Consider the following 25840-nt stretch of genomic DNA (forward strand, 5'->3'; position numbering starts at 1 on the left):
AAATGAAAAGAAAGGGTTTTCTTGTCACTGGAAATAATCCCACAAAATGTTCGCACATTTTGCCATTTGGCTCCTTCTGGCCCAATCGTTTATAAACAGGACAGACTAAATAGGTGGAGAGTGACCGAGGATCCGAGAATCTATCGGCAAACGCACCCGATCGGCCCAATCCCGGGTTACAGGTAAACATTGCACATTAATAATAATAACTTTATTTCATTTAGAGCTTTTCTCCCAATGGGACTCAGAGCGCGTCACAATGACAGTATAGTGTGCGGTACGCAGCGCACAGGATTGTTACAGGCGCAGGTCCCTGCCTGGGTGAGCTGACACCGGGAATTGAACCAAGTTCCCCTAATTCAAACTCGAGTGCCAGTCAGTGTCTTTACTCACTGAGGCACTCCTTCTCCAATGCATTTAGTTACCAGGGGGGGGGGGGGGGGAGAGACAGTGGGGGGGGGAGGAGAGACAGTGGGGGGGGTGGGAGGAGAGACAGTGGGGAGGGTGGGAGGAGAGACAGTGGGGAGGGTGGGAGGAGAGACAGTGGGGAGGGTGGGAGGAGAGACAGTGGGGAGGGTGGGAGGAGAGACCGTGGGGGGGGGAGGAGAGACCGTGGGGGGGGGGGGAGGGAGGAGAGACCGTGGGGGGGGGGAGGAGAGACCGTGGGGGGGGGGGGAGGAGAGACCGTGGGGGGGGGGGGAGGAGAGACCGTGGGGGGGGGGGGGAGGAGAGACCGTGGGGGGGGAGAGGAGAGAACGTGGGGGGGGGGAGGAGAGACCGTGGGGGGGGGGGGAGGAGAGACCGTGGGGGGGGGAGGAGAGACCGTGGGGGGGGGGAGGAGAGACCGTGGGGGGGGGGGAGGAGAGACCGTGGGGGGGGGGGAGAGACCGTGGGGGGGGAGGAGAGACCGTGGGGGGGGAGGAGAGACCGTGGGGGGGGGGGGGGAGGAGAGACCGTGGGGGGGGGGAGGAGAGACCGTGGGGGGGGGAGGAGAGACCGTGGGGGGGGGGGGAGGAGAGACCGTGGGGGGGGAGGAGAGACCGTGGGGGGGGGGGGGAGGAGAGACCGTGGGGGGGGGGAGGAGAGACCGTGGGGGGGGGGAGGAGAGACCGTGGGGGGGGGGGAGGAGAGACCGTGGGGGGGGAGAGACTGTGGGGGGGGGAGAGACTGTGGGGGGGGGGAGGAGAGACCGTGGGGGGGGGAGAGGAGAGACCGTGGGGGGGGAGAGGAGAGACCGTGGGGGGGGGGAGAGACCGTGGGGGGGGGGGAAGGAAGAGACCGTGGGGGGGGGGGAAGGAAGAGACCGTGGGGGGGGGGGGGGAGGAAGAGACCGTGGGGGGGGGGGGAGGAAGAGACCATGGGGGGGGGAAGGAAGAGACCATGGGGGGGGGAAGGAAGAGACCGTGGGGGGGGGAGGAAGAGACCGTGGGGGGGGGAGGAGGAGACCGTGGGGTGGTGGGGGAGGAGACTCGGTGGTGGGGGAGGAGACTCGGTGGTGGGGGAGGAGACTCGGTGGTGGGGGAGGAGACTCGGTGGTGGGGGAGGAGACTCGGTGGTGGGGGAGGAGACTCGGTGGTGGGGGAGGAGACTCGGTGGTGGGGGAGGAGACTCCGTGGTGGGGGAGGAGACTCCGTGGTGGGGGAGGAGACTCCGTGGTGGGGGAGGAGACTCCGTGGTGGGGGAGGAGACTCCGTGGTGGGGGGGAGGGTTGGGGTTCCCCAGAATTTCACAATCTAATTCTAGGGTTCCTTGACCAAAAAAAGGTTGAAAAACTCTGGACAATATGATGGAATTAAAACTACGGCCAGTAATAGCCCTAGGAACCATCTGCTTTGCTGATGAAGGTTCCATCTGAGAGACATAAAATGTTCTGGCATTATACCCCACTAGGGGGCCCCCGGGGTAAGAATGCATTTGCTATTTTGAGCGCATAATATAATTGGTTTTCTTAAACAAATCTAACTATTCTAAAAGCAAAGATTTCTCTGCTTTTGTTTCTTGGAAATAAGTCACAAAGTGCATTTCTTATGGACCTTAACAGAGAGCTGGTACGTTGGTAGGAGGGACTTCCCTTTTACAAATGTCTTAGGGGCAATGAAGGCGGCCCCCCAAGGAGGTTTGGAAATCCTGCTCTACACAAAGGGGGCATATACTTGGGAGTGAATATAATCAGGGACCCACAGGGAAGGGGTGCTGGCAAGGACTGGGATTTGCATAGTAATGAGAAAGAAAAAAAGACACCCCTACAGATTAAAAACTTAAACTTTAATAGATATATTAAAAATAAACGGGTCCTGATAACGACAAAAACAATATGTATAAAAACAATTAAAAATGGAGGTAGGTGTGTGCATGGAATGAATACCGATATTAAATTATAATCCACACAATAATATCTGAATTGTACAACTTTAATACGAGTTGATTTGTAATGCCATGTGGAACTATAAGTTTCTGGTGGACAAACACCTTGGGGTGAGGCGAGGTGAGGCTATTAGAAAAGCCTCAAATGGTCCAATTAACAGTATCCCCTGCCTAATGAACTGCAGGGAAACTTTACCAACCGCAGATATCGTTTGACAAAATTAGATATAGCTACAAAAGTATCCCACTTAGGGAGTTGGTGAATAGTTACTTGGGGACTGTATCATATCTGGTGTGGAGAGACACCCATTAGAAAAATATCCCACTATTTACATAGAAGTTACAAGCTCTCCCTTTGTAAGACGCTATATCTGAGTGCTAGATTACACACTAGTCCAATAGACACAATGTACAGTTTGAGATTAACTGTGACTATGTTCTAGCTCTCGTGTTTCCATACTGTCTAGCTACTGGGTGGAATATAAGCCTAAAATCACCCCAATAGGACCTCCTATCTCAGAGCGCTGAGCTGACCACGAATGCAGTCTCCCTAAGCGCTGACAGGCACACGCACACACCTCTCCGATGAGTCAACGCCACACAGAAGTGACGTCAGACGTACCCGATGTACGTTTCACCTACTCTGTTTCAGCGGGGGCCATATTCAGGACCCATTTATTTCAATATATATATTAAAGTTTTACGTTTTTAATCTGTAGGGGTGTTTCTGAGTGCAGCTATAAGGGAATCTTTGTCTTTCTCAGTACTGCCTAAGGCTGCGCTTATAGTGCCGGCGACGCGACGTCGCCCAAAAACAAATGTATTGCCGTCGTCGCAAATGTTTATAGTAAGCGCGACGCGACAGGAGCGATGCGAAATTTGGAAGCCGGTCAAATTTTATTTTTCAGAGGCTGTCGCCACATGCGACAGCCTCTGAACCAAATCAATGACCTGGTCGCCCGCGACATCGCCGCAAATCGAATTACAACTTTCGCTAGCGGCGACGTCACCTGTCGCCGTCACGCGCACTATAAGCGCGGCCTTAGGGAGCAATTAGATATTTCCCAAAATGGCAGTTTCGACCTTTACTGTAGCCAAAGATCCCGGCGCATACAGAAAAAGAAGTGCCTACGCGTTTAAATGAAGTGGGCCCTTATCTTACAGCTAAGTTACACAATGGACAAATACATCTCCCAGTGCTTAATGGGGTCGACACTTTTGAGCCACATAGAGAGCGAGACCAAGAGCCACGGGAGGTGAACTTCCGCTGGGACTGCTTGTTGATGAAAGAATGTGAAGTTAACAGGTATATCCCATCTCTGAATTATTGGGAAGCGGTGGTGGATATGTTTTCCTCGTCGCGCGTGAAGTGGCTGGAATGGAAATGTTCCCTTGCGTTTCATACGGAAATGACTCTGGCTCGATATGTCCTTTAGAAAAGTATTAACCCGTTGCATGCCGGAGTGGCAGGAGCTGCAGAATGCCACTGCCCCTCCGGCACATTGCGATCGCTTTTCGGGAGTGATCACAAGATGGTGACGTCACCTACGGCGCAAACGAATGAGAATGGGAATGGGGTCTCCTCTTCTGTGACATGTCTGGTCAGATCATGCGCAATACTCCGCAGGAGCGCAGAATGCAATCTACCCTGGGAAATCAGCACAAAAGATGTGCTAACTATGTCATGGAACAGTTAAGGGGTTAAAATCTGCTGCAGAGAAATGTACAGATACGAAGTGACATCTGTTAACCTCGTTATATGTTCCTCATAAGCTATTGGCCCCATTGCAAAGTAATGTGTTTCTGGCCCGTACGGCAGCAAAAGGGACAGTGATCAATGCCTTCTCCATTCCATCATGAATACCGAGACCCCCCCAGACACGCCCCCGAGGACCTCACAGCAACTCGACCGCACGGGAACCAGGAAGCTGCAATCTGAAGGGCTGCTGGTCCCTGGTGAGTGTCTGTCATGGTTTCCGATGTCCCAAATGGAACGGAGAGGGCCCTGATTGCTGGGAAGATCATCACCTATACGGAAGTTCAGGTAGGTCTTTTTGTTTTTACTTATGCTTTCAATGTTATTTCAAAGCATTTTTTTTTGCAGGTAGGCTGAACTGCCCCTTTAAATCCACAAATGAAATAGGACATTTTCATTTGAAAACACTAGACTTTGACATGCATTACCCACATCTGCCACTGGATGGGGTGGTATCTTCTTCTGTCCCCAGCAGAGGACGTGTTTATATCACAGAAACACCTCTATTAGGCCAAGGTCAGGGTGCTGGCTTCGGAGGGAGGGCGTGCTGCCGTGAGAAACAAAGTATTCAATTTGAATACTGGTTTTCAGGGTAGCAACCGCCCTGTCTCCGAAGCCAGGACTTGAAGCTGACTACAGTTTCAATAAACGAAAATTTGTTTTTTTGGAGCTGCAGCAGCGTCACAGGGACCAAGGCAGCCAATGAAATCATTCTTCAGAATGATTTCATGACTGCAACTTGGATACTTACCCTGCTGTGTGTAACCCCGCCCCCTCCCCAACGCAGAAAAGTCTGCTGGGGGATAAACACAGATCGCCCAGCAAACTGCAGCACTGCCTCCCTCACGCCCTCCATCCGAGTCCTGCAGCTGGCACCCTGAACGAGGCCTTACCTTCCACCAATCTGCAGAGGGAGTATCACTCTACATAACAGGCAGTCTCACATCCTAGGTTTGTTGGGCTTCAGGGGTTTCCCTTTAAATGTTTTCAGAGATTGTTACAATAAAAATAGTACACTGAATGACATAACAAAACTGTTGATTTCCAGTATGCTTTAAAAGCAGCAATCCCCACCAAAAATGATTTTCTTCGCATACCAGCTCCGGGGTCTTCCGGCATCCAAACACGATTTAACATTTTTGTACATTCCTAAAAATACATTTTAAAAATCTACAAAACATTTGGTTACCAGTGTCACCGACAGAAAGCCGTGACCCAGCCAGACCGAGCCCGCACCTTTGGAGGTCACAAGACCACAGAGCAATTGCAGGAAACATCCCCAGTTAAGGTGATAAATAAATAAAACATTTCAAAAACAGTTAAGAAAAAAAAGCAAAACCAAGTCAAGAAGCGCAGTTTAAAAGATTTAAAATTAAAGTGATAGATTTGCAATTTAACGTTACATTTTAAAAACCGAGGGCCGGCGCATCATCAGAAGCAGAAGCCAGCGCACGTTTAATAACCTTAAATCCAGCCCTAGGATGAGAAAATGAGTGACGTCTCTAACTCCTACAAATAGCGTGTCCAAGCAGTAGTCTTACTAGATTCTGATGTACGCTCTGGTACACAGCAGCAAGGGAAGTATGGATCTGAATCAAAACAGCACCTCACCCCCACAGGTACTATAGGGGTATCCCAAATACTCAAAAAAATTATTTCTCTCACCAGACAAATAATGTAGAATGCAAAAGAATTCCTCTGCTTGTTACCTGTTCTTACACACTTGACTGCCCGTTAGCATAATGCAAACAGACTGACAATGTCTCAGGCCCGCGTGCCCTTATTCCAGTCTGAGAGAGGCCCGGGCAGCACGTTCTACCTGTATTTACCAGTTGGGCCACACTTTGATTTGAGGTTGGTTACTATGACTAGGGACACGGGCTGGCTGTGAGGTTGTTACGTCACGTGGAGCTGCACAGCGGACATGGTAGCGCAGAACGTCATCTGTTCGTGGCACATATGCCACCCGCCTCGAAAGTTAATAGACCGGACACTCCTCAGTTCTCTCACCGACTGAAAAAAGGGCTCAGTGGCCCAAAACGTTGTCAGCCACTATGCATTATGCCAAGGGACAGTGATGTCTGTTTGAACAACCGAGTAGAGGTATTATTTTGGTCTAGTGAGAAAATGTACGGCTAGTTTTTTGAGCGCTTGGGACCCTCATATATTCCATTTACTTTAAGTCCAGTCCTTACACTGGGGAGGGTTCTTGCAAAAATTCACATTACTTCCATGTAGTTCAGCTTATTATGTACCTGGCCGATACCAAGATCTTTTTCACTTTGAAAGGGACTCTACACAAAAAGATCTCACTCTTCTGTTTATGTTGCTTCAATAGCAATTTACATGACAGTCCGAGTAGGAAGTAAAGGTAAAGAAAAACTTTAGGCAACGCACATACAAAACTGGTAAGTTAATAAGTTACATTACACAGATGCAGGCACATACTATACAGATGCCCTGTACAATCTGCACTTCCATTGTGTCTCTCCTTAAACAGCTGTCAGATGGTAAGCTCCTTTGAGACACTCATTTTCCACAATGTTAAACGTGATACTACTATGCACCCATCTGTATTACTCCTCCCCTGCATTAGGTCTTGTATAATGTCTCTGAAAAGCGCTGCATGCACTTGCTGGTACTAAACATTATTATTTCTACATGGCACTTCTATCTCACTTCTAATACATTATCTCCAAGTTTCAGCTCCCACTGCAACCTTCATCCCACTGACCGAATCCCTGATCTGATGCATAAGAAAGTGTATTAATAAGACCGATTATACCCTGCTGATCTAGTGCCAAATACAAACGAGAGAAAAATAACTCCTTTTAGGGGGGGGGGAGAGGGGGGTTATAAAAATTACCTCCTGGACATCCTCAGGGCTCTTTCTTGAAACAATCTGAAAAAAGAAGAAAAGAAGAAAAATGATGTCTTTATTTTAAAACTCAAGTCAAAATTGGTGTTATTTGGGATAAAAGAATCAGAAATCCGCAATCTCCCCCCACCGCCCCAGAAGCCTGTGAGTTTAGCTCATCTGTTCGTTACTTGACCTTGTCATGATCTTTAAAAAAAAAAAAATTTAAACAAAGTGTTAAAAAAAATCATGATTTTTGGAATCTCTGGCTTCTGAGGTTACCATGGTAACCTTAAAACTGCACTGGACTCTGGGGAGAGCTCCCTTTTAATTTGACGGACACTTACAAATTGAAGTGCTTATAAATCGCCAGAAGGCAGCGTCTGCTTTTAAAAATCTTTCTTGAAGTAAATAAATAAATTTTAAAAAAAGCCAAAAGAGGATGGCGATCAGCACGGACTGCTGCTTTAATCTGTACAGATCATATGAAAAGTAAAAAAATGTACATTATAATGTTGTCAATCCCGATTCCACATGGTATATGGTATATACTCCTTAAACGACATCGCTTCATCTTTTATAAGGTAAGGAGCGATGCGTTGTGGAGGCCAGCGGCAGGATGTTCAATACGTCTCTAGTGATTCCGCGCCATTGATCTCGATTTAGGGCGGCTTTTTGGGCTTTAGCTGATGTGAAGTGGAGCGGTTTGAGATCTTGCGCCACCTGGTTCGACCGTGTTTTCTTTGGAGCATTTCGGTCCACTTTCCAGCCCATGGGTCGTGTGGTGTTGAGGCACTGGTATGGTAGTCTGGTGATGTGCATGCGGCAGACGTTGTCAAACCACCTAAGTCTTTGTCGCTTAATGTACTGGTTGATTGTGGACTGGTTTTGACAGGCTAACCGCACGTCTTCATTTTTCCATCGGTCTCGTTGCGTAATATGGAGAATGTTACGTACACATCTTAGTTGGAATCGTTCGAGTAGGTTCCTATCGCTTTTGAGTAGTGTCCATGTTTCTGAGCCATACAGTAAAATGGTGCGTATTGAGGCGTTAAATATTCGCATTTTTGTTACATTTATCACGTCCTGTTGGTTCCACAAGCATTTCTTTAAGGAGGAGAACGCTACAGTGGCGCTACCAATGCGGCTTTTGATGTCGTTCGTAGCTATGCTTTGGCTATCAATAATAGACCCTAGGTGTTTCAATTAGTTCCCTCGCTCGATTGGGTTGCCGTCCAGTTGAAGTTGAATCTGTTGGGTACGGTAAATATGCATTTCGTCTTTTCCGTATTAATGGAAAATCCGAGCTTCTTTGCATTGGCTTGCATGTCGTTCAAAGTTTCTTGTGCCTCTTGGGCTGTATCCGCTAAGAACACTATGTCATCGGCGTATACAAGGTCCGTGAGAACAAACTCGCTTTCCACTTGTACGACAGACCTGTCTTTAAAAGTTTTTCTGGGAATCCACTCCATGGTAATATTGAATAACATAGGCGATATTATGCAACTTTGTTTGACTCCCTTGGATAAGGTATCTTTTTTGCAGCGGAGTTGTATTTCTGCAAGTTGTCGAAGTGTGAAAATTTGGTCCGTACACCCTCTTCCTTGTCTAAACCCAGCCTGTTCTTCCCTGCAGTTCAATTCTCTGCGTTTAAGTAGTCTGGTTCGGATAGTAGAAGTCAAAAGCTTTGCAGATGTTGATAGCAAGCTTATGCCCCTATATTTTTTACAATTAGCTGGGTCGCCTTTTTTATGTATCGGCACGATTATTGCGTCTTTGAAATCTTGTGGCACATCAGTTTTGCTCCAAAAGATGTTGCATAGGCCTTTTAATTGATTCACGACAACTTCTCCACCCACTTTGAGAGCTTCTGCGGGAATGGCATCAATGCCGGGTGCTTTCCTATTCTTTAGGCGTTTGATTGCTGTTCGATTCCACTTCGTAACAGTGACACCATTAATCCCCATCTGCTGTATGTCCAAACTTGCATCAGTTGTACTAAACTCGGTAAACAAGTTTCCTAAATGTGGTGTACACAATAAAGAAAATAATTGTTCCTCAGCCACACCCTGTACAATGCCAACAGATGGAGTATTGAATATGTATGCCTAATTCTAATGGTAATGTCTTTGAATCGAGTGATCATGGTTAAAAAAAGAAAAAACCTCTATACTCCGGCTACTTAAGAGATAAATAAGCAAGTAGTGCTGGTTTTTACAGTCTCAAATGTGGCTATAGGAGGCTGAAGCGCTGCATTCTGTAGGAATGAGGGCTTGCATTGCCCAGGCCTGACCCTTCCCTAGGCTGGGTTCAGGTTGTCAGGTTAGAAATACCCAGATGCAGCACCGACTATTTATCCTCGGATCTCAAAAATGGACACGTGCTGCTTTAAAGGTAATTATCTGGGTACAAGCGACAGGAATACCATTTTCAAACAAGATTTGAAATATAAAACGTTTCATGGCAGTCCCGGTTTCATGTAGGGAGAGAGACATGGGCGACTAGTTCTCCTGCAGACTGGGGTGTGACAATGCAAAGTGAGTCTGCTAGCACAGAAAATGTCCAGCTAATCTTACTTCATCATCTGCTCGCTTTAACTGGGATTTACACCCATATTTCCTAAGCAGTGCGAGTTCATAACAAACAAAAACCTTATAGCACTGGAAGACGCCTTACGGCCTATCAGCAGAAATGGGCCAACATCTCCTTACTTGATGCCAGTACCCAAGACATTGATCTGAAGAGCCAAAGTACCACAATTATTGCACTCTATACTTAATTTTAGAATACATGGCCCTAAATAGTCCCTCAGATAGTATCTGGATGGCGATCAAATAGATCCCAAGGAACAGCTTAAAAAGACAAAAATAATAAACTAAACTTTATTTAATTTAATTATATATAAACAAATGAAGTATTTACAATCTAATTTACAATTAATTTTAAAATCCTCAAAGTGTCATGGTGATCCCAAGGCTGAGCTGAACCACTATTGTATACATATGCACAATGCTAAATATAATGGTGTACATAATATATATATATATATATATATATATATAAAGCAACTGTAAATATTCCTGTATATTCATTTGCATGTCTTAGACAGGTCTGCAACCCTGTCTTTCACCATTATCACCCAGCAAACAGCACTTCCACTGCAGCAAGGGATTCTGGGAAATGACATGCAAATGAGCACACAGTGCCACTTTTTATCTCATGCTCACATTACATGAGCAACCCTTAGTCAATGCATGCTGCTTTAAACACAGCTTTTAAGCAAGGACTTGGGAGATGCAAAGTCAGTTAACCCACTCACAGACATGTTTCAACCTTGATGGGTCTCATCAGTGTGAGGTTGGCTTACTGACATTTGCTCAAATGAGATAAGAGTAGGTAATCACCACGCCTATTAAGGTTATGGTGGGTAAAAAAAGTGACTAAAACCCTCCACAGTAAAGCATAAAGCAACTGTAAATATTCCTGTATATTCATTTGCATGTCATTTCCCAGAATCCCTTGCTGCAGTGGAAGTGCTGTTTGCTGGGTGATAATGGTGAAAGACAGGGTTGCAGACCTTCACTTTTTTTACCCACCATACCTTAATAGATTATATATATATATATATATATATATATATATATAATCAAAAAATAAATAGACGATACCGTTCTGTGGCTAACGAAATGCTTTTATTTGTGCGAGCTTTCGAGATACACTGATCTCTTCTTCCGGCGATGTTACAATGAATGAAGCAAGGATTACTTAAAAACAGTGTCTCTTGGAATGTTATCTGTGTTGGTCCTTCCCCCGGTGTGGATGAGATTTATGGCTGGAGGTGTCAAAGGGTAACTGAAAGCAAGTGAAGAAAGAGTGTGTATGTGTATCAGTGTGAATAAAAATGAATGGAGAGCCCACAGTATAAACAGTGCTCTACACAAGGTGTGTGTGGAGTGAGAGGGGATATAAATGGTGTGGGTGGGTGTGGAAATGTGAGAGTTTGTAGCACAACTAAAAGTGTGTGTGGATACTATGTGGTCCCTATTGGTGTATAGGGATGGAAAAATAAGGAGTATTAGTATGTGTGAGAGACAGCTGTGTGTGCAAACATATAGCACAGTATGTACATACATGGCCTTTAGCGCTCATGGGAAGAGAGCCTCTTCCCATGAGCGCTAAAGGCCATGTATGTACATTCTGTGCTATATGTTTGCACACACAGCTGTCTCTCACACATACTAATACTCCTTATTTTTCCATCCCTATACACCAATAGGGACCACATAGTATCCACACACACTTTTAGTTGTGCTACAAACTCTCACATTTCCACACCCACCCACACCATTTATATCCCCTCTCACTCCACACACACCTTGTGTAGAGCACTGTTTATACTGTGGGCTCTCCATTCATTTTTATTCACACTGATACACATACACACTCTTTCTTCACTTGCTTTCAGTTACCCTTTGACACCTCCAGCCATAAATCTCATCCACACCGGGGGAAGGACCAACACAGATAACATTCCAAGAGACACTGTTTTTAAGTAATCCTTGCTTCATTCATTGTAACATCGCAGGAAGAAGAGATCAGTGTATCTCGAAAGCTCGCACAAATAAAAGCATTTCGTTAGCCACAGAACGGTATCATCTATTTATTTTTTGATTATTGAAGCTCGGCTAACACGGTACTGATACCTCTACACATATATATATATATATATATATTACCATTCTGTACACAAATTGGGTCGGCTGACCACAGGTTAGGCTGCAATATTCTCTATATATAAAAGTAGATGGATAAGGGAAATGCAAATGATTGCAACAAGTCTAGATAACCTCTTATTCAAAATATATAGAGACCCTGAACAAGGGCATGTAATCTTGTTAAGACAAATATGCTGGTCTCACTGATGTAATTGTACCAGTCACATTAGGTAAGTAACAAATAAATGTACAAGACGTCCTCACAATAAGGCTAAGGTTACATAGATACAATGTAAGTGGCTGGTAATAACTAACCATCTAACCGAGTGTAAGGGCTCACAGCCTCCATGTGTCAACATCTAGTCGTAATGTGTTGCAGAGAGGAGGCGTATATTCCCCACATGCAGCGGAGCTGTACTAGTATGTTATGCAGAATAGAGCACTCTTCAAGCGCCATGGGGCAGCGTAAACACTGTTAGTGGGTGGTTATCGATCATCCCCATACCACATCAGAGAGCTCACAGTCCCCGTGCGCGTAGGCAGTAGTTACTATGTTGCAAGAAGGAAACAAATATTCCCCACACGTACCGAGGCTGCACTAGTATACTGTGCCAAGAGGAGCATTCCTCATGCACCCGGAAGCTGCGCAGGCACGCTGCACAGCGGAGGTCACCCCCCTCATACACACCAACCCTACAGATATGCTGACCGTGTACCAGAGGTCTCCGAAGGTATAGACAAGTGTGAGGTACATAAATCACACCTATACAAACTAACAGTAGCCACAGAGAGCCAGTAAGGAAAAATAAAAAACACTTATACAGGCCGTATTGTCAGTAGAGTTCACAGTAAAACGCCTGTCGGGATCACCACTTCATCGACGTCCTCTTGCCGACATATGTTTCGCACGTTGAACATGCTTCATCAGGGAGAGGAGTCTAAAATGCTGATCCCTGAACTTCAATAAATACACTGAAGTAATTTATGCGTCATCCTGCTAGCCAATCGTTGCAGGATGTTCATTGTGTGACCAATAGACATAGATCGGTCACATGTGGTTCAATTAGGACACAAATTAGTATTTGATTGCTGAAATACGTGAGTAAGTTAGAGACTGTATACATTGTATATACAGACAGAATGTATATATTGTTGCTAACGTGATGTGTAATTAGAGATGACAGTGAAAATAAAGCAGCAAGACGCTTGGTGGGATGAGAACCTGGAACAAATACAGATAGATACATAGTGGAAACAGAAACATGATATGAAAATGCCCCTAGGAGTACTATACTTCATTAATCCTAAAGTGTGATACAATATATAATCATATAATTATGTTTGTAGTGTAGGAATGAAGAGCCCCTAGTGCTATTTTGGTCTATTGGTCAATACAGATCTATTCGTTTATTAAAGCTGCAGTTCAGTCTTTTTTTTTTTTTTTTTTTTACATTTATTTTTTTACTTCAATAGTTTCATGTGTGCAATCTCTAATTACCTAAAGAACAGTATAGCTGCAGCTCAATTCGTTTTCCATGTATTGATAGGTCGAAATTTGGTGACAAATTAAAAGCTGGCATTTGTTTATAATCTGCTTGACTGGCAGTGGAAGCTCATGAATATTCATGAGCACTGCTGCATTGACAAGTGCTAGAGGGAGGGCAGGGCTGACAAAGGGGTGTGCCAGAGCTTGTGACAGGACATGAAGGGGCAGTGCCTTAGCAAATGGCTGTTAAAATAGAATACAAGAAAATTGGTCTTTCAAAGTTGTATTTTTAAAAACAGAAAATGCTAAAAGTATTTTTTCTTACTACAGAACTGATTTATTAAAACAAACAAACATGCAGGATATTGACTGAACTGCAGCTTTAAACTATATACCATGATCCCCTTGATATTACTGGGCCAGGTGGATTTATAGGAAGGAGGAGTATATAAAGCAATCTTTGAGCCCCATTGGAGCCTGTGTTTGAAGCTGGAATATCCGACAATAGATGTCTGTCCCAGTCTCCCCTACATTGACCAAATGGAACATGTTCAATGCCCATGAAGGTCAGGACATCTTGATCCCCATCATGTGCTTGTATTACATGTCTTGCAACCGGGGTATCCAAACCATTCCTGATTGCCCTGATGTGTTCCAGAATTCTTACTTTCAGCTGCCTGTGGGTTTTACCCACATACAGCTTTCCACACATACAGGTTATCAGGTAGATTACCCCTCTAGTAATACCGTTTATAAAGTCTTCCACCTTATAGGTTGCTTTTAGAGTTGAATTCAAAAATTCCTTCCTGACCTTCGTGAACTTCGTGAACTTACAGGCTGTACGCCTAGCACATGGGTATGATCCCTTAAGTTTTTCTCCTAGCCATGTCCTTGTAGATGGAGTCTGGAAATGGCTCCGAACTAAACAATCTTTTATATTTTTTGATCTTCTACATCCCATGCTTGGTGTATTCCCCAATACCTGTTTTAGATCTGTATCTTCCAATAAAATGTACCAATATCTGTTCAAAATTTCTTTCACATCCCGCCATTGATCATTATAGGTATTAATGAATCTCACTGTGTCATCCATTGGTTTACTTACAGTACTTTCTTGGTGAGTAGGTCATTTCTTGAAATATTAAGGGCTCTATAGTATCCTTTCTTTACAGATGTCTTACTATAGCCCCTTTCGTAAAATCGCCTACTCATATCATCCGCTTGATTTTTATATTCCTTCCATATAGAACAGTTCCGGCGTAGCCGCAGAAACTGTCCCACTGGAATATTGGCAACAATGTGTCTGGGATGGTGGCTATCTGCCCTCACCAAGCTGTTGGCAGACGTTGGTTTACGGAAAAGGCTAGTTTCAAGTATACCATCTTCAGTCTTGAAGATAGTGATATCAAGGAAATCAATTCTGTCTTTTTGGACCTGGTATGTTAGTTTTAAATTGTTGTCGATAGTATTTAAGTCACCAATAAGTTCTCCAAATAACTCCTCCGTACCGCCCCACAGCAACAACACATCGTCAATATATCTAATCCATAAGATAACCTGTTCCGTGTATATCTCTTGTGATTACAACAGACGACAGATAAGCCCAATGCTACATCCAACATGACAGAAATACACAGTAAAATACTTATATATTCTCTTGAAATAGGGTAATTTAGTTTAACCCTTTGACCAAAGCGTTGTAAGCTTGCGAGCCACGTCAAGGCAGACACCTGTTCGCAAGTCCTAACACTACCAGATAAAATACCAATATACCTCTATTAGGATTAAAATTCTCATTTACCTCTATTAGGAGGGAGAAAGACCACAGTGGGTCTATATCCAGCAGAATGAGGCACTTGCAAACTAGGGAAGTGGGGAGGGGCGGGCTTAAAACCTGGGAAGGAGGAGCCACTAACCTCCACCAGCTGGAACAGCTGAGAATGAGGTAAATGAGAATTTTAATCCTAATAGAGGTATATTAGTATTTTATCTGGTAGTGTTAGGCCTTGCGAACAGGTGTCTGCCTTGACGTGGCTCGCAAGCTTACAACGCTTTGGCCAAAGGGTTAAACTAAATGACCCTATTTCAAGAGAATATATAAGTATTTTACTGTGTATTTCTGTCATGTTGGATGTAGCATTGGGCTTCTCTGTCGTCTGTTGTATACATATGCCACGCTCAATAGCACTCCATTTTGACACATATACATATATATATATTTTGTGGGGGCTCAGGGGTTCCCAAAAAGAGCTTGCTGGGGTTCTGTGTTTTGTTATCTCTTGTGATTCACAGAACACAGCTGTCTCGTCCCACAAGCACAGATATACATTTGCATAGGTGGGAGCACAGGTTGTCCCCATGACCCGTGCTCTATATTTGATGCAACAAATAGTTATCAAACAGAAAAAAATTACATGTCAGAACAAAGTCCAACAGCTTCATACTGAAGTTGTTGTGTGATATGAAGTGTATACCCCGGGCTTTAAGAAAATGTGAAAGACTCGGTTAGATGGTTAGTTATTACCAGCCACTTACATTGTATCTATGTAACCTTAGCCTTATTGTGAGGACGTCTTGTACATTTATTTGTTACTTACCTAATGTGACTGGTACAATTACATCAGTCTATTCGGATTATATACACACAGTGAGACCAGCATATTTGTCTAACAAGATTACATGCCCTTCTTCAGGGTCTATATATATTTTGGATAAGAGGTTATCTAGACTTGTTGCAATCATTTGCATTTCCCTTATCCATCTACTTTTATATATAGAGAATATTGCAGCCTAACCTGTGCTCAGCCGACCCTATTTGTGAACAGAATGGTTTTATATATATATATATATATATATATATATATATATATATATATATATCCATCATACTAGGACGGTAACAGGCGAGTGGTATATCGCATGTTACATTGATGCCAGTACCCACCAGTGTCACAGAGCTAATTTCATACTAGTTGGCTGGGGTCCGGTACTAACCTTGTATCTTTAAATATCAAACTCTCCCCAACCACTTGCTTGTTTCATTTTAATATTTTACACTGTATCATTATGTAGTACAACTCCCCTCCCCCTCAACATCAATACTTTAACGGAAAAATAGGAACTGAGTCGGGCACAGGCTCACTTTGGTTTATGGTCTGCTATCTAAATGGATCGACTTCAGATCACATAAAAGTAGCTTACACTGGACAGGGGGGGTACCCAACAGAAGGCAGCTGTGCATTATAAAAGAGAGACATTAGAGAGCAGTTTTTCATGCATGTACTCCGAAATCAAGCAATTTCAAATGGCATGTCAAGAACAAGGCCTCAAATAAGCAACACTGACACTCTGTGATACTCATTACTAAAATGCAGTATTAAGGATGCATGGAGATACAGTACCTTGTATATCGTCCACCAGAAAGCATTATGAATTCATTTTAATGAAGTCTCACAAAAAAATAAAAAACACTTGTCTGCTTAGCTAACAAAAACGACACCGTTCAGAAGGTGTGTGGTGATTAACCCTCAGGCCCACTATTTTGACAGCATTCACACATTGTCCACAATATTTGTGTTTGAGGCGGCCCGTGTTTGAAACGGCAATGAGGCTTTGCAGATTATTACTTACAATATCAAATATAAGTGGCTGCAGAGGTGCTCTTTAATACATGATGTTGTTCTCTATTTCTACCCTAATCAGCAGCATTCTGTGCTATCTTGGGATCACTCCCCTAACCAAGTATACGAGTAGCTCCATTGCTGATCTTCACACCTCATACATAAAGCTTGGCCCCTTGCGTTCGCACTTACCAGAACACCTACCTACACTTTGTACCAGTTTTGCTCCAAAACTGTCCTGATATATCTCTCTGCCACTGACTAACAGGGCATTGATTGTCACTATGTAAGACTGTTTTCTGAGTGAGGTGCACTCCAGATATATACTGTAACACTTCACAGGCCTCAACCTGTCAGGTTATTCACCCAAGGCAGTTCCCATTACTTACCCTGGCAGTGACTTTATAGATGGTGAAGCCTTTCTGGTGCCTCCTGGGATCAGTAACTGTGTAAAACCTGGCAAGGTCCCCTCTGTCTCTTTGGGAGATCATTCTGTCCAGCTACCCCCAGAGTGAGATCTTCAGAGCATCACTTACTCCTTCATCTGCCATCTACACACCACGCCTGTCACACTGACTGACCTGTAATGCACTGTCACCCCTGCAACAGCATGCACTGTTACCCTGCCACACACACACTGATATGCAAAGGGGTGGGATAACTTACATAAACACAAATACCTCTCGCCTACATACAGTTACAGGCACTTATTGCATATACTTTGACACAAACCTAAATGCCTCATATTTATACCAGGCATCTAACACACAACACAAGCAATGTCACACTCTGCACACATGCACCGACTTATTATTATGCAGGTCATATATTATTTGTAGTACTTATAAATATATCCCACTACATACTGCCAGAGAGACTGTGCATCTATATTATTGTATTGTCACATGACACAGAGCAATGACAGCTGTCACATCGGACGCACCCCTGGCTTGTCACATACACCTGACCGCTCAGCCCACACAACCCACACATACTCACTCATACATCACATCTCTCTCCCGACTTCCGGGACACGGGCGGAAGCGCACAGGCTGATGTGACCATAGAGGCGAGACGCTGTGCAGACAGCCGTCGCTGCACACTTCCGCCCGGCATGTGTGAGCCTTTGTGATTGGTTGGGTCACCCGTTGCCCTGATTCGTGCAGGCAGCTTGCGGTTGAGCGGAGACATGTTGGTGTTTATCTCGCGAGAATAACATTCAGTGTGAGTGCCCTTTCTAGGACTGGATAGTATAGCCCCCCCCCCCCTCTTTACAGGAGACCCCACATACATGTTAATGCCCGATGAAGGCGCTGTATCACAGTGTGGTGGTATTAGAGGATACAGAACCGTGACTACTTTGTTATACACCCAGAGTACCATTACTACTTTGTTATACACCCAGAGTACCATTCCTACTTTGTTATCCACTCAGAGAACCGTTACTACTTTGTTTTACACCCAGAGTACCATTCCTACTTTGTTATCCACTCAGAGAACCGTTACTACTTTGTTATACACCCAGAGTACAATTACTACTTTACTATACACACATCTATTGTATCTGCCATCACAGTCTCCATGGGTAATGAAGTACACACAGAGTACAATTACTTTTTTTTGTTTCACAAACACATAATTCCACTTCTTCTGTTTTTTAATTAAAAGATTCGCTTTATAAAGCTTTTCCTATTTTTTACAGCTTACATATTGCTATTTTGTTTTCTAGATTACAATCCAGAGACTGGAGCTCTGCCCCAATGTTTGGTAAATGCTTTATTTTCTAATGCTTTTTAAAAGCCACACAGACAAGGTCATATAGCACTCCCATAGAAAGTGAGAGGATTGACATTACTAAGGTGAGTTAGCCAAACTGTGTAACACCTCTCTGGTGATGAGTTAAAATCTGGCACAGTGCCACAACTTTTTAAAGATACTGCATACATAAACATAAAGCAGCCCTCACCACTTAGCGAGGGGCTGCCAAAACCAGGGGATCAGGCTCCCTTCTCACCTCCCTGACCTCTCCTTCCTGCCGGCGGGAGCAGGGGTGACGTGGTCAAGGGGCGTGTGTGAGGAGCGGGGGAGGCCTTAAAGTCCGTCCGGCAGGGTGCAAACTCAGTCTGCTCCCTGCCATCAAATTTCCACCCACCCCAGTGTGAAGTTCAATATACTTTGTTCAAAGAGATATGACAATAAGGACCGAAGTTCCTTGATAGAGGGGAGATGAATCTCCATATTTGATACCCCTTTATGGTTCAGTTTGACGGTCTTGTCTCTGTTGCGGCGACAGTTTGGGGGGGTAAGTGCTTGTCCTTGCTAGACGGGGCTCTGTGCTGGTAAAGCCTGGTGGGGCGGAGGGTGGTGAGTGTCATCTAAACGTGACTTCCAGGAGCCCACTCGCGCTAACGGCCCGGCTTGAGGTTTAGGGGTCATCGGTTCAAGGACCTTTGACCTTTCACCCGTCCAACGAGCATTCTGGCGGGGATTGGCATTTACCCAATTATTTAATGTTTAAATAAAATAGCCGCGGCCTTGTACCTCCGGACCTGGTTTCTGTCATTATTTGTGTTTATGTGGGTGACTGGTAATAGTGGAAGGGGAAGGGAGGTCTCTCGCAGTCTCCCCAGTCATGTCTAGTGGTAGAAAGTGTCTTATTACTCAGCAGCCGGCTCTATAACAACCTCCCTCTCCCTTATTTAGCTGTCAATTATTTTCGCAGAGATTAGGATTTTTAGAGTGCTGGCTAGGGTTAAGGCAAGGGGTGGGTGGTTAGATTAGGGTTGGGTTGTAATAATAAGGTTAGGCTGGCACCAGGCTGAACAAGTCTTAGGACCAGGCTGAACAAGTCTTATTTAACCTGTTCCTGTTTGAGGAAGATTGAGCCAAGTCCCTTATTTATCCAGTTCGCTGGATAAATTGCCTCTATTCTACAGATAATTCCCAAAATAATGTTTAGAGGTAATTAGAATAGGTTTTTTTCTTGTATAGCGCTGACCGTGTACACAGCGGTGTACATATCATTATTTTTTTGGCAGGCACAGGTCTTTGTTCCATAGAGCTCACAATCTATTTCTGGATGCCTGCGGCACAGGGCAATAAAGTAACTTGCCAAAGGTCACAAGGCACTGACACCAGGATTGGGTCCAGGCTCCCTTTATTTCATTAGGGAAGGGCCCTAATTGATTAGCATATGCTGCAGCTGCATGAAAGGGAGGTGCCTGAGGAGCAGTTGCTGATCAGGACTGAGTGGTTTTCATACAAGGTACAGATGTCTAAACAAACCTAGATGCTGTAAATAAGACTGGTGAATCAGGAGGCAGAAGATACTTGTACAAGTGTAAGGAACTTTGGTAGTAGGGTGACCGCAGAGCCAGGGAAAACGGACATTACATGTTTCATTATAGGGCCGGGCGCAGTTATTTTTTGGTGCTTATTAACCCCTTCAATGCCAGAGGGGGTTCTTATGTGTAACTCCTTAGACCTGCAATAAACTGGATCTGCAGTAACGTGAAGGCAACCTGCCATGTAAGGCCGCGCTTATAGTCCCGTCGACGCGACGTTGCGTCAAAACAAATGTATTGCATCCGTCGCGTGCGCTTACAGTAGGAGCGGCGCGACATCTTGGTCGCGATCGCTGCTGTTGTCGTTTCACACCGAAAATAATATCTTTTATCTGACCCACAAGATCCTGTGGGTCAACACTGGGGACTCCTGCTTCAGCACATGCAGTTATTTCTCACTGAGCTGGAGGAGTGCTAGGTTTAATAAATTATTGGCGGTGCTTTGCTGAATCCCCTAGTTTAGGCAGCATTCAAAAAATGTCCCAGGAAGAGGTGGGTACGTGCGTGTGCTTTAATTCACTGTTTAGGATATTTTTCAGGGTGGTTTTTTTTAATTTTTTTAATATAGTCTTGAATGTCTAATTCCAAAATGCACGGGGGGGGGGGGGGGGGGGGATTTTGCTAAACTGACCCGTGAAGGCGTCTCCAAATTGTACGAAATAAACATGTACCTGGTTACTTAAATATTTTTAATTACATCTTGTGTTTTTAGCTACCGGTGTATTTTTAAAGTAATCCTTCTGAATTTCTGTGATCACCTCCTGAATTATCACAGTTATTCAACAGATGGAGAGTTAGACTGGTGGGAAACATGAGAGAAAAGCATGTATCGGTTACTGCCAGGCTGTCTTTCTGAGCTGGCAAAGGAAGGGGTGTGACTAAAAGTACCGGGTAAATTCCTGTAAGTAAGACAGCGTGTTTGATGTGAGGAAGGTGAAGTTTTCTGTGTTACTGAAACTTCCTCCAAAAGGTGAATTTAAAAAAAATCTAGTTGTAGACATGGGGAGGGAGGCAACTTGCGGTGGCCACTGTGTCTTTGGAATTGCTGCTGCTTCTTTAGTTCAGTCAGGCTCAATAAGAAGAGCGTAGATCTGCTTTTAGGAGTGTTTGGCCCAAAGTGAATCAAAGCAAGTTCTTCAGTATCACTGTCACCAGGGACACCCATTTCTTCCACATCAGTTTGCTTTAAGCGGAGATGGAGGTCAATGGGTAGTGACTATTGTCCTCTTATTCTTCCATGGGTGGTGTGTGAGGATATGTATGATGTGTGGGGGTATGCATCATTCTCAGTGTGGGGGTCTGCATCATTCTCGGTGTGGGGGTATGCACCATTCTCAGTGTTCATGTGTGGGGGTATGCACCATTCTCGGTGTGGGGGTATGCACCATTCTCAGTGTTCATGTGTGGGGGTATGCACCATTCTCGGTGTGGGGGTATGCACCATTCTCGGTGTGGGGGTCTGCATCAGTCTCAGTGTTTGTGTGGGGGTACTGTATGTATTTTGTCTATCTGTGTTTTTGTATCAAGGTTCGAATCGTTGTGGGTCTGTGTTTGTGTGCGGGTATATATCATCATACGCGTGTATGTATCCGTCTGTGTAAGGGTCATCTCTCAGTAAACCTGCCACACAAACTGCCTAACTGACATGTAATCTGCTTTCAGGGTGGCACTGCCACTAGAAACTTGCTTAATTGTCAAAGAAGCCAAAAAGGAGACTGTTGTATGGTAACATAGTAGATGGGGTTGAAAAAAGACAACGTCCATCAAGTTCAACCTATGCTAAATTTAGACCACAGATACTTTAACCTATATCCGTACTTACAGTATATTGATCCAGAGGAAGGCAAACATAAAACCCCAGTGAAATATCATCCAATGATATCTCATAAGGGGACTTATCCTTCCTGACTCCAAGAATTGGCAATCAGATTACTCCCTGGATCAACATCCTTCCAATGTTTACTTGAAAGGTATACAGGGATATACTTAATCTTTCTAAAAAGATGTCCATCCTTTTTTTAACAAATCTATTGTACCTGCCATCACGGTCTCCATGGGTAATGAATTCCACATTTTAACTGCCCTTACTGTAAAGAACCCTTTCCTTTGCTGGTTGTGAAATCTCCTTTTCTCCAACCTTAAGGGATGGCCCCGAGTCCTTTGTACTGTCCTTGGGATGAATAGTTCTTTTGAAAGTTCCTTGTACTGTCCCTGAATATATTTGTATATAGTTATCATATCCCCTTTTAGACACCTCTTTTATAATGTAAATAAATCTAATTTAACTAGCCTCTCATAAACCAGATTGTCCATCCCCTTTATTAATTTGGTGGCTCATCTCTGCACTCTCTCTAGTTACATAATGTCTATTCTAAGGAGTGGTGCCCAAAATTGTACTCCACATTCGAGGTGTCGTCTTACTAATGCTTTGTAAAGAGGCATAATTATGTTTACTTCCCTTCCATCGCCCGTTTAATGCAAGATAAGATCTTGTTTGCCATTACAGCTACTACATGACATTGGGCACTATTGCTAAGCCTGCTGTCTACAAGCACACCTAAATTGTTCTCCATCAAGGATTACCCTAAATTATCCCCATTTAATTTGTAGATTAACTTTTTTTATTCTTGTTTCCCAAATGCATAACCTTACATGTATCTGTATTAAACCTCACCTGCCATTTACATGCCCAAGTTTCCAGTCTCTCCAAGTCCTTCTGGAGAGAAATTACATCCTGCTCTGATTCTACTACCTTACATAAATTAGTGTCATCAGCAAAGATGGAGACTTTGCTCTATGCCAACCTCAAGGTCATTAATAAACAAGTTAAAAAGCAGGGGTCCCAGTACCGATCCCTGAGGTAGACTGTCTAGGTTGAAGCTGTGTGAAATGCCCGCGTTGGCAAAATGACAAAAGTAAATTAAGCAACTTCTTAGGGTCCCACTAAACTAATGAGGCCCCTACTTATTGTTAGACATTCACATTATCGCCTCATTCAAGTTTTTTCCGTGCAATGGTGCCCCAATCAGCAGTATCGCATTTTAATTACCCCCAAAATGTGCTCTGTGTTTGACCCAAGAGCCCTGTTTGAGACACAATTTGGGCCTTGGCAGTAGAGGCGTACGGTGTAATCCAGTTATTGTCATTGTGGGACATAGGGGATAACTTTAACATGCAGCCCTAAACAACCAAAAAAGTCCAAATACAACTTCCTATCTGAGCATTCTGTTTGTGTGAAAAATGGGGAGGGGAAGGTAAGGGGTAATCCCCCTTCCCAATATTATTATTGTCTAGGTCCCCCAAAAACAGCAGAGGAGCCTGTATGACATTGCTGCTGTAGACAGCAGACTCATTTTTGGCAATGAAAGGGTTGTTAGGAGGCCAAATCATTGGTTCTCTCCCCCCTGTCCCCCCCTGTTACTTTTTAAAGAGGTTCCTTAGAAGTGTATAATTATTTGAACTAATCCCTCTCCCATAGCCCTACATGTTTATTTTGTCATTTAATGCACATTGTTTATCTTTCTCCACTTCGGGTAGTCGCCACTGTTATACAGTGGACTGTAATAATTTGTTTTCAATTTATTCCACAGGTTGCTTTCCTATTGAATGAAATGAGAAAGGACATGCCACCAATGCTGTAACTCGACAGAGAGCAGGTTCGGAGGAGTCGTACCCAGTATGCAACCACGCAAGAGAAGTAAGTAACACATCTAATGACTAGTGTTGTGCTGCTGGACCCATTTGCAGCCAGTGACCCACAATGCATTGTGTTGGTAACCTGAAAGGTGTTTCTGGGCTTATTACCATTACTCATCTTTGCAGGAACTATAGGAGGGAGTTGAACTTTGTGCCAACGCTAAGTACTATTCTTATAATGAGCCTGTTGTTAGACCCTGTTACAGTCAAAGGGCCGGGCTCAGGACTGGCTCATGCATTATCATTGTTAATGCTTCCATAATTACCAAATGATTTAGGGGGGGTTAACGATCGTCACCTAATCTGTGTTTTGATAAGACTGAGATTGAGAGTCAAACTCATCGGTAGAGAGATTTTACAAGACCATTTATGGCAAACGGGTGGATCGTGTTTTCCCCCAGGTGCAATAAGTGGTGTGGTAAGACCAGGAGCAGGTGTACTATTTGGGTGGAGGTGCTGTAGATACAAAATCTGTAACATACATTATAATAATGTAAAAATGTATAAACCCAGCCCCCACGCGTGAGGCCTTTTCTTCAGATGCGATTATCCTCATTAGGCCGCGCTTATAGTGCCGGCGACGCAACGTCGCCCGAAAACAAAAGCATTGCCGCCACGTGCGCTTATATTAAGCACGATGGCGACAATGCGACGGAGCCGTCGCGAAATCTGGTAGCCGGCAAAATTTGCTTTTTCAAGGGCTGTCGCCTCATGTGACGGCCCTTGAACCAATCAAATGGACAGAAACACGCGAAGACAACACCCGGCGAAATATAACTTTCGCCTACGGCGACGGATGACGTCACCCGTCATGTCGCCATCGACAGCACTATAGGCGCAGCCTTAGTGTCATAACACGGGGTTCATGGACATGCTTACTTAAAAATAGCAATGCGTTACCAAGTTGTGTTATGGTCCATACACCCCATCACTGACTATGCATTAGTGACATCTCCTGTCTCCAGCGTCCTGAAGATGCATCATAATGACGTTTGTCACACGGGGCCTGTCACTTTCAGCCATGTGATTCTCTCCCTCCCTTTCTCTCTCCCCCTCTCCCTCTCTTTCTCTCTCCCCCTTTCCCTCTCTTTCTCTCTCCCCCTCTCCCTCCCTTTCTCTCTCCCCCTCTCCCTCTCTTTCATTCCATTTTTCTTATTACATCTTTTTATGTTTACATGAATTTGTTCCCATCTGTAAATGTTGACTTCAAAGGTCGGGCTAAATGTGCAGCTTTGTTCATTTATATCGCTTCTTACACATAAATCGTATGAAGATTTTCATTGTAAGAACCTTCTTTGTAATATAAATTCTCCTTTTTTTAATGTCTTATTTATTAGAAATGTGTGCAATCTTAGGCTAAGTCCCCGCTGGCGCTGAGCGCGCTCATACTTGGAGAGCGCTCCAAGCATGAGCGCCGGGTGTCTAGCTTGTACGCGCGGGGTAGGGGGGGAGAGGGCATTGCGGGTCAGCTGAGCGCGCGGGTAAGTATTGTTTTTTTGTTTTGGTACGCACCGATCGCGGCTGAGCGTGTGTGCACGAGTGTCGCGGGGACTTACATATACTGTATCTATATATGTAATTCCCCGCTGCAAGCACCGCCCAATCAGCGCTAGCGGGGACTTCGCCTTATCTCTCGTGTATTCAATTCCTTCCTCTCTGAGGTTTTCAGCCTGCAAGTAATGATGGGTATTTTACTTTTTGATTATTTATTTATAAAAATGTTTTACCTGGAAGTAATACATTGAGCTAACGCTCATTTTCAAGTGTGTCCTTGGCACAGAGTTATGATGACAATACGTGGATACATTACATGAACAGAGGTAATAAATGATCTTTGAAGACATCGCATGAACAGTTAAGATAATGTTATAGGCGTATGTAACCGTTACAGACCAGATTAAAATGTGAGCGCTTTAATTGTGAGACTGTTGATGATTAAAATGTGAGCGCTTTAATTGTGAGACTGTTGATGACCCCTTCATTCTTTCTGATATATATTTTT

At 44.2% G+C, this 25840-nt stretch overlaps 2 protein-coding genes across 7 annotated transcripts in view; one reads left to right on the forward strand and one right to left on the reverse strand.

The window, feature by feature from the left end:
- Positions 1 to 17864, reverse strand: part of RPS6KC1 (ribosomal protein S6 kinase C1) — a 153720-nt gene extending 135856 nt beyond the window's left edge. For 2 of the 3 annotated variants that reach the window (XR_012800890.1, XM_075595643.1), the window contains exons 1-2: positions 17188 to 17864; positions 6987 to 7022 (exon numbers count right to left, since the gene is read on the reverse strand). Coding sequence is in view for 2 of the 3 variants with exons in the window: in XM_075595643.1 (XP_075451758.1) it covers positions 6987 to 7022; positions 17188 to 17289 (138 nt within the window). In the remaining variant the exon portion in view is untranslated. The remainder of the gene's footprint in view (positions 1 to 6986; positions 7023 to 17187) is intronic. The other variant, XM_075595641.1, reaches the window with a different exon arrangement.
- Positions 17865 to 17924: 60 nt separating this feature from the next.
- ANGEL2 (angel homolog 2) overlaps positions 17925 to 25840 on the forward strand; it is a 34941-nt gene continuing 27025 nt past the window's right edge. Inside the window, exons 1-3 of one of the 4 annotated variants that reach the window (XM_075595644.1) lie at positions 17937 to 18022; positions 18528 to 18657; positions 23733 to 23839. In XM_075595644.1, coding sequence (XP_075451759.1) covers positions 23821 to 23839 — 19 coding nt within the window. In that variant the 5' untranslated portion in view covers positions 17937 to 18022; positions 18528 to 18657; positions 23733 to 23820. Of the gene's footprint in view, positions 18023 to 18082; positions 18658 to 21089; positions 21113 to 23732; positions 23840 to 25840 lie in introns of those variants that run through there. The other 3 variants (XM_075595645.1, XM_075595648.1, XM_075595646.1) reach the window with 3 other exon arrangements.

Source organism: Ascaphus truei, chromosome 4, assembly GCF_040206685.1.
Source record: "Ascaphus truei isolate aAscTru1 chromosome 4, aAscTru1.hap1, whole genome shotgun sequence".
NCBI lineage: Eukaryota > Metazoa > Chordata > Amphibia > Anura > Ascaphidae > Ascaphus > Ascaphus truei.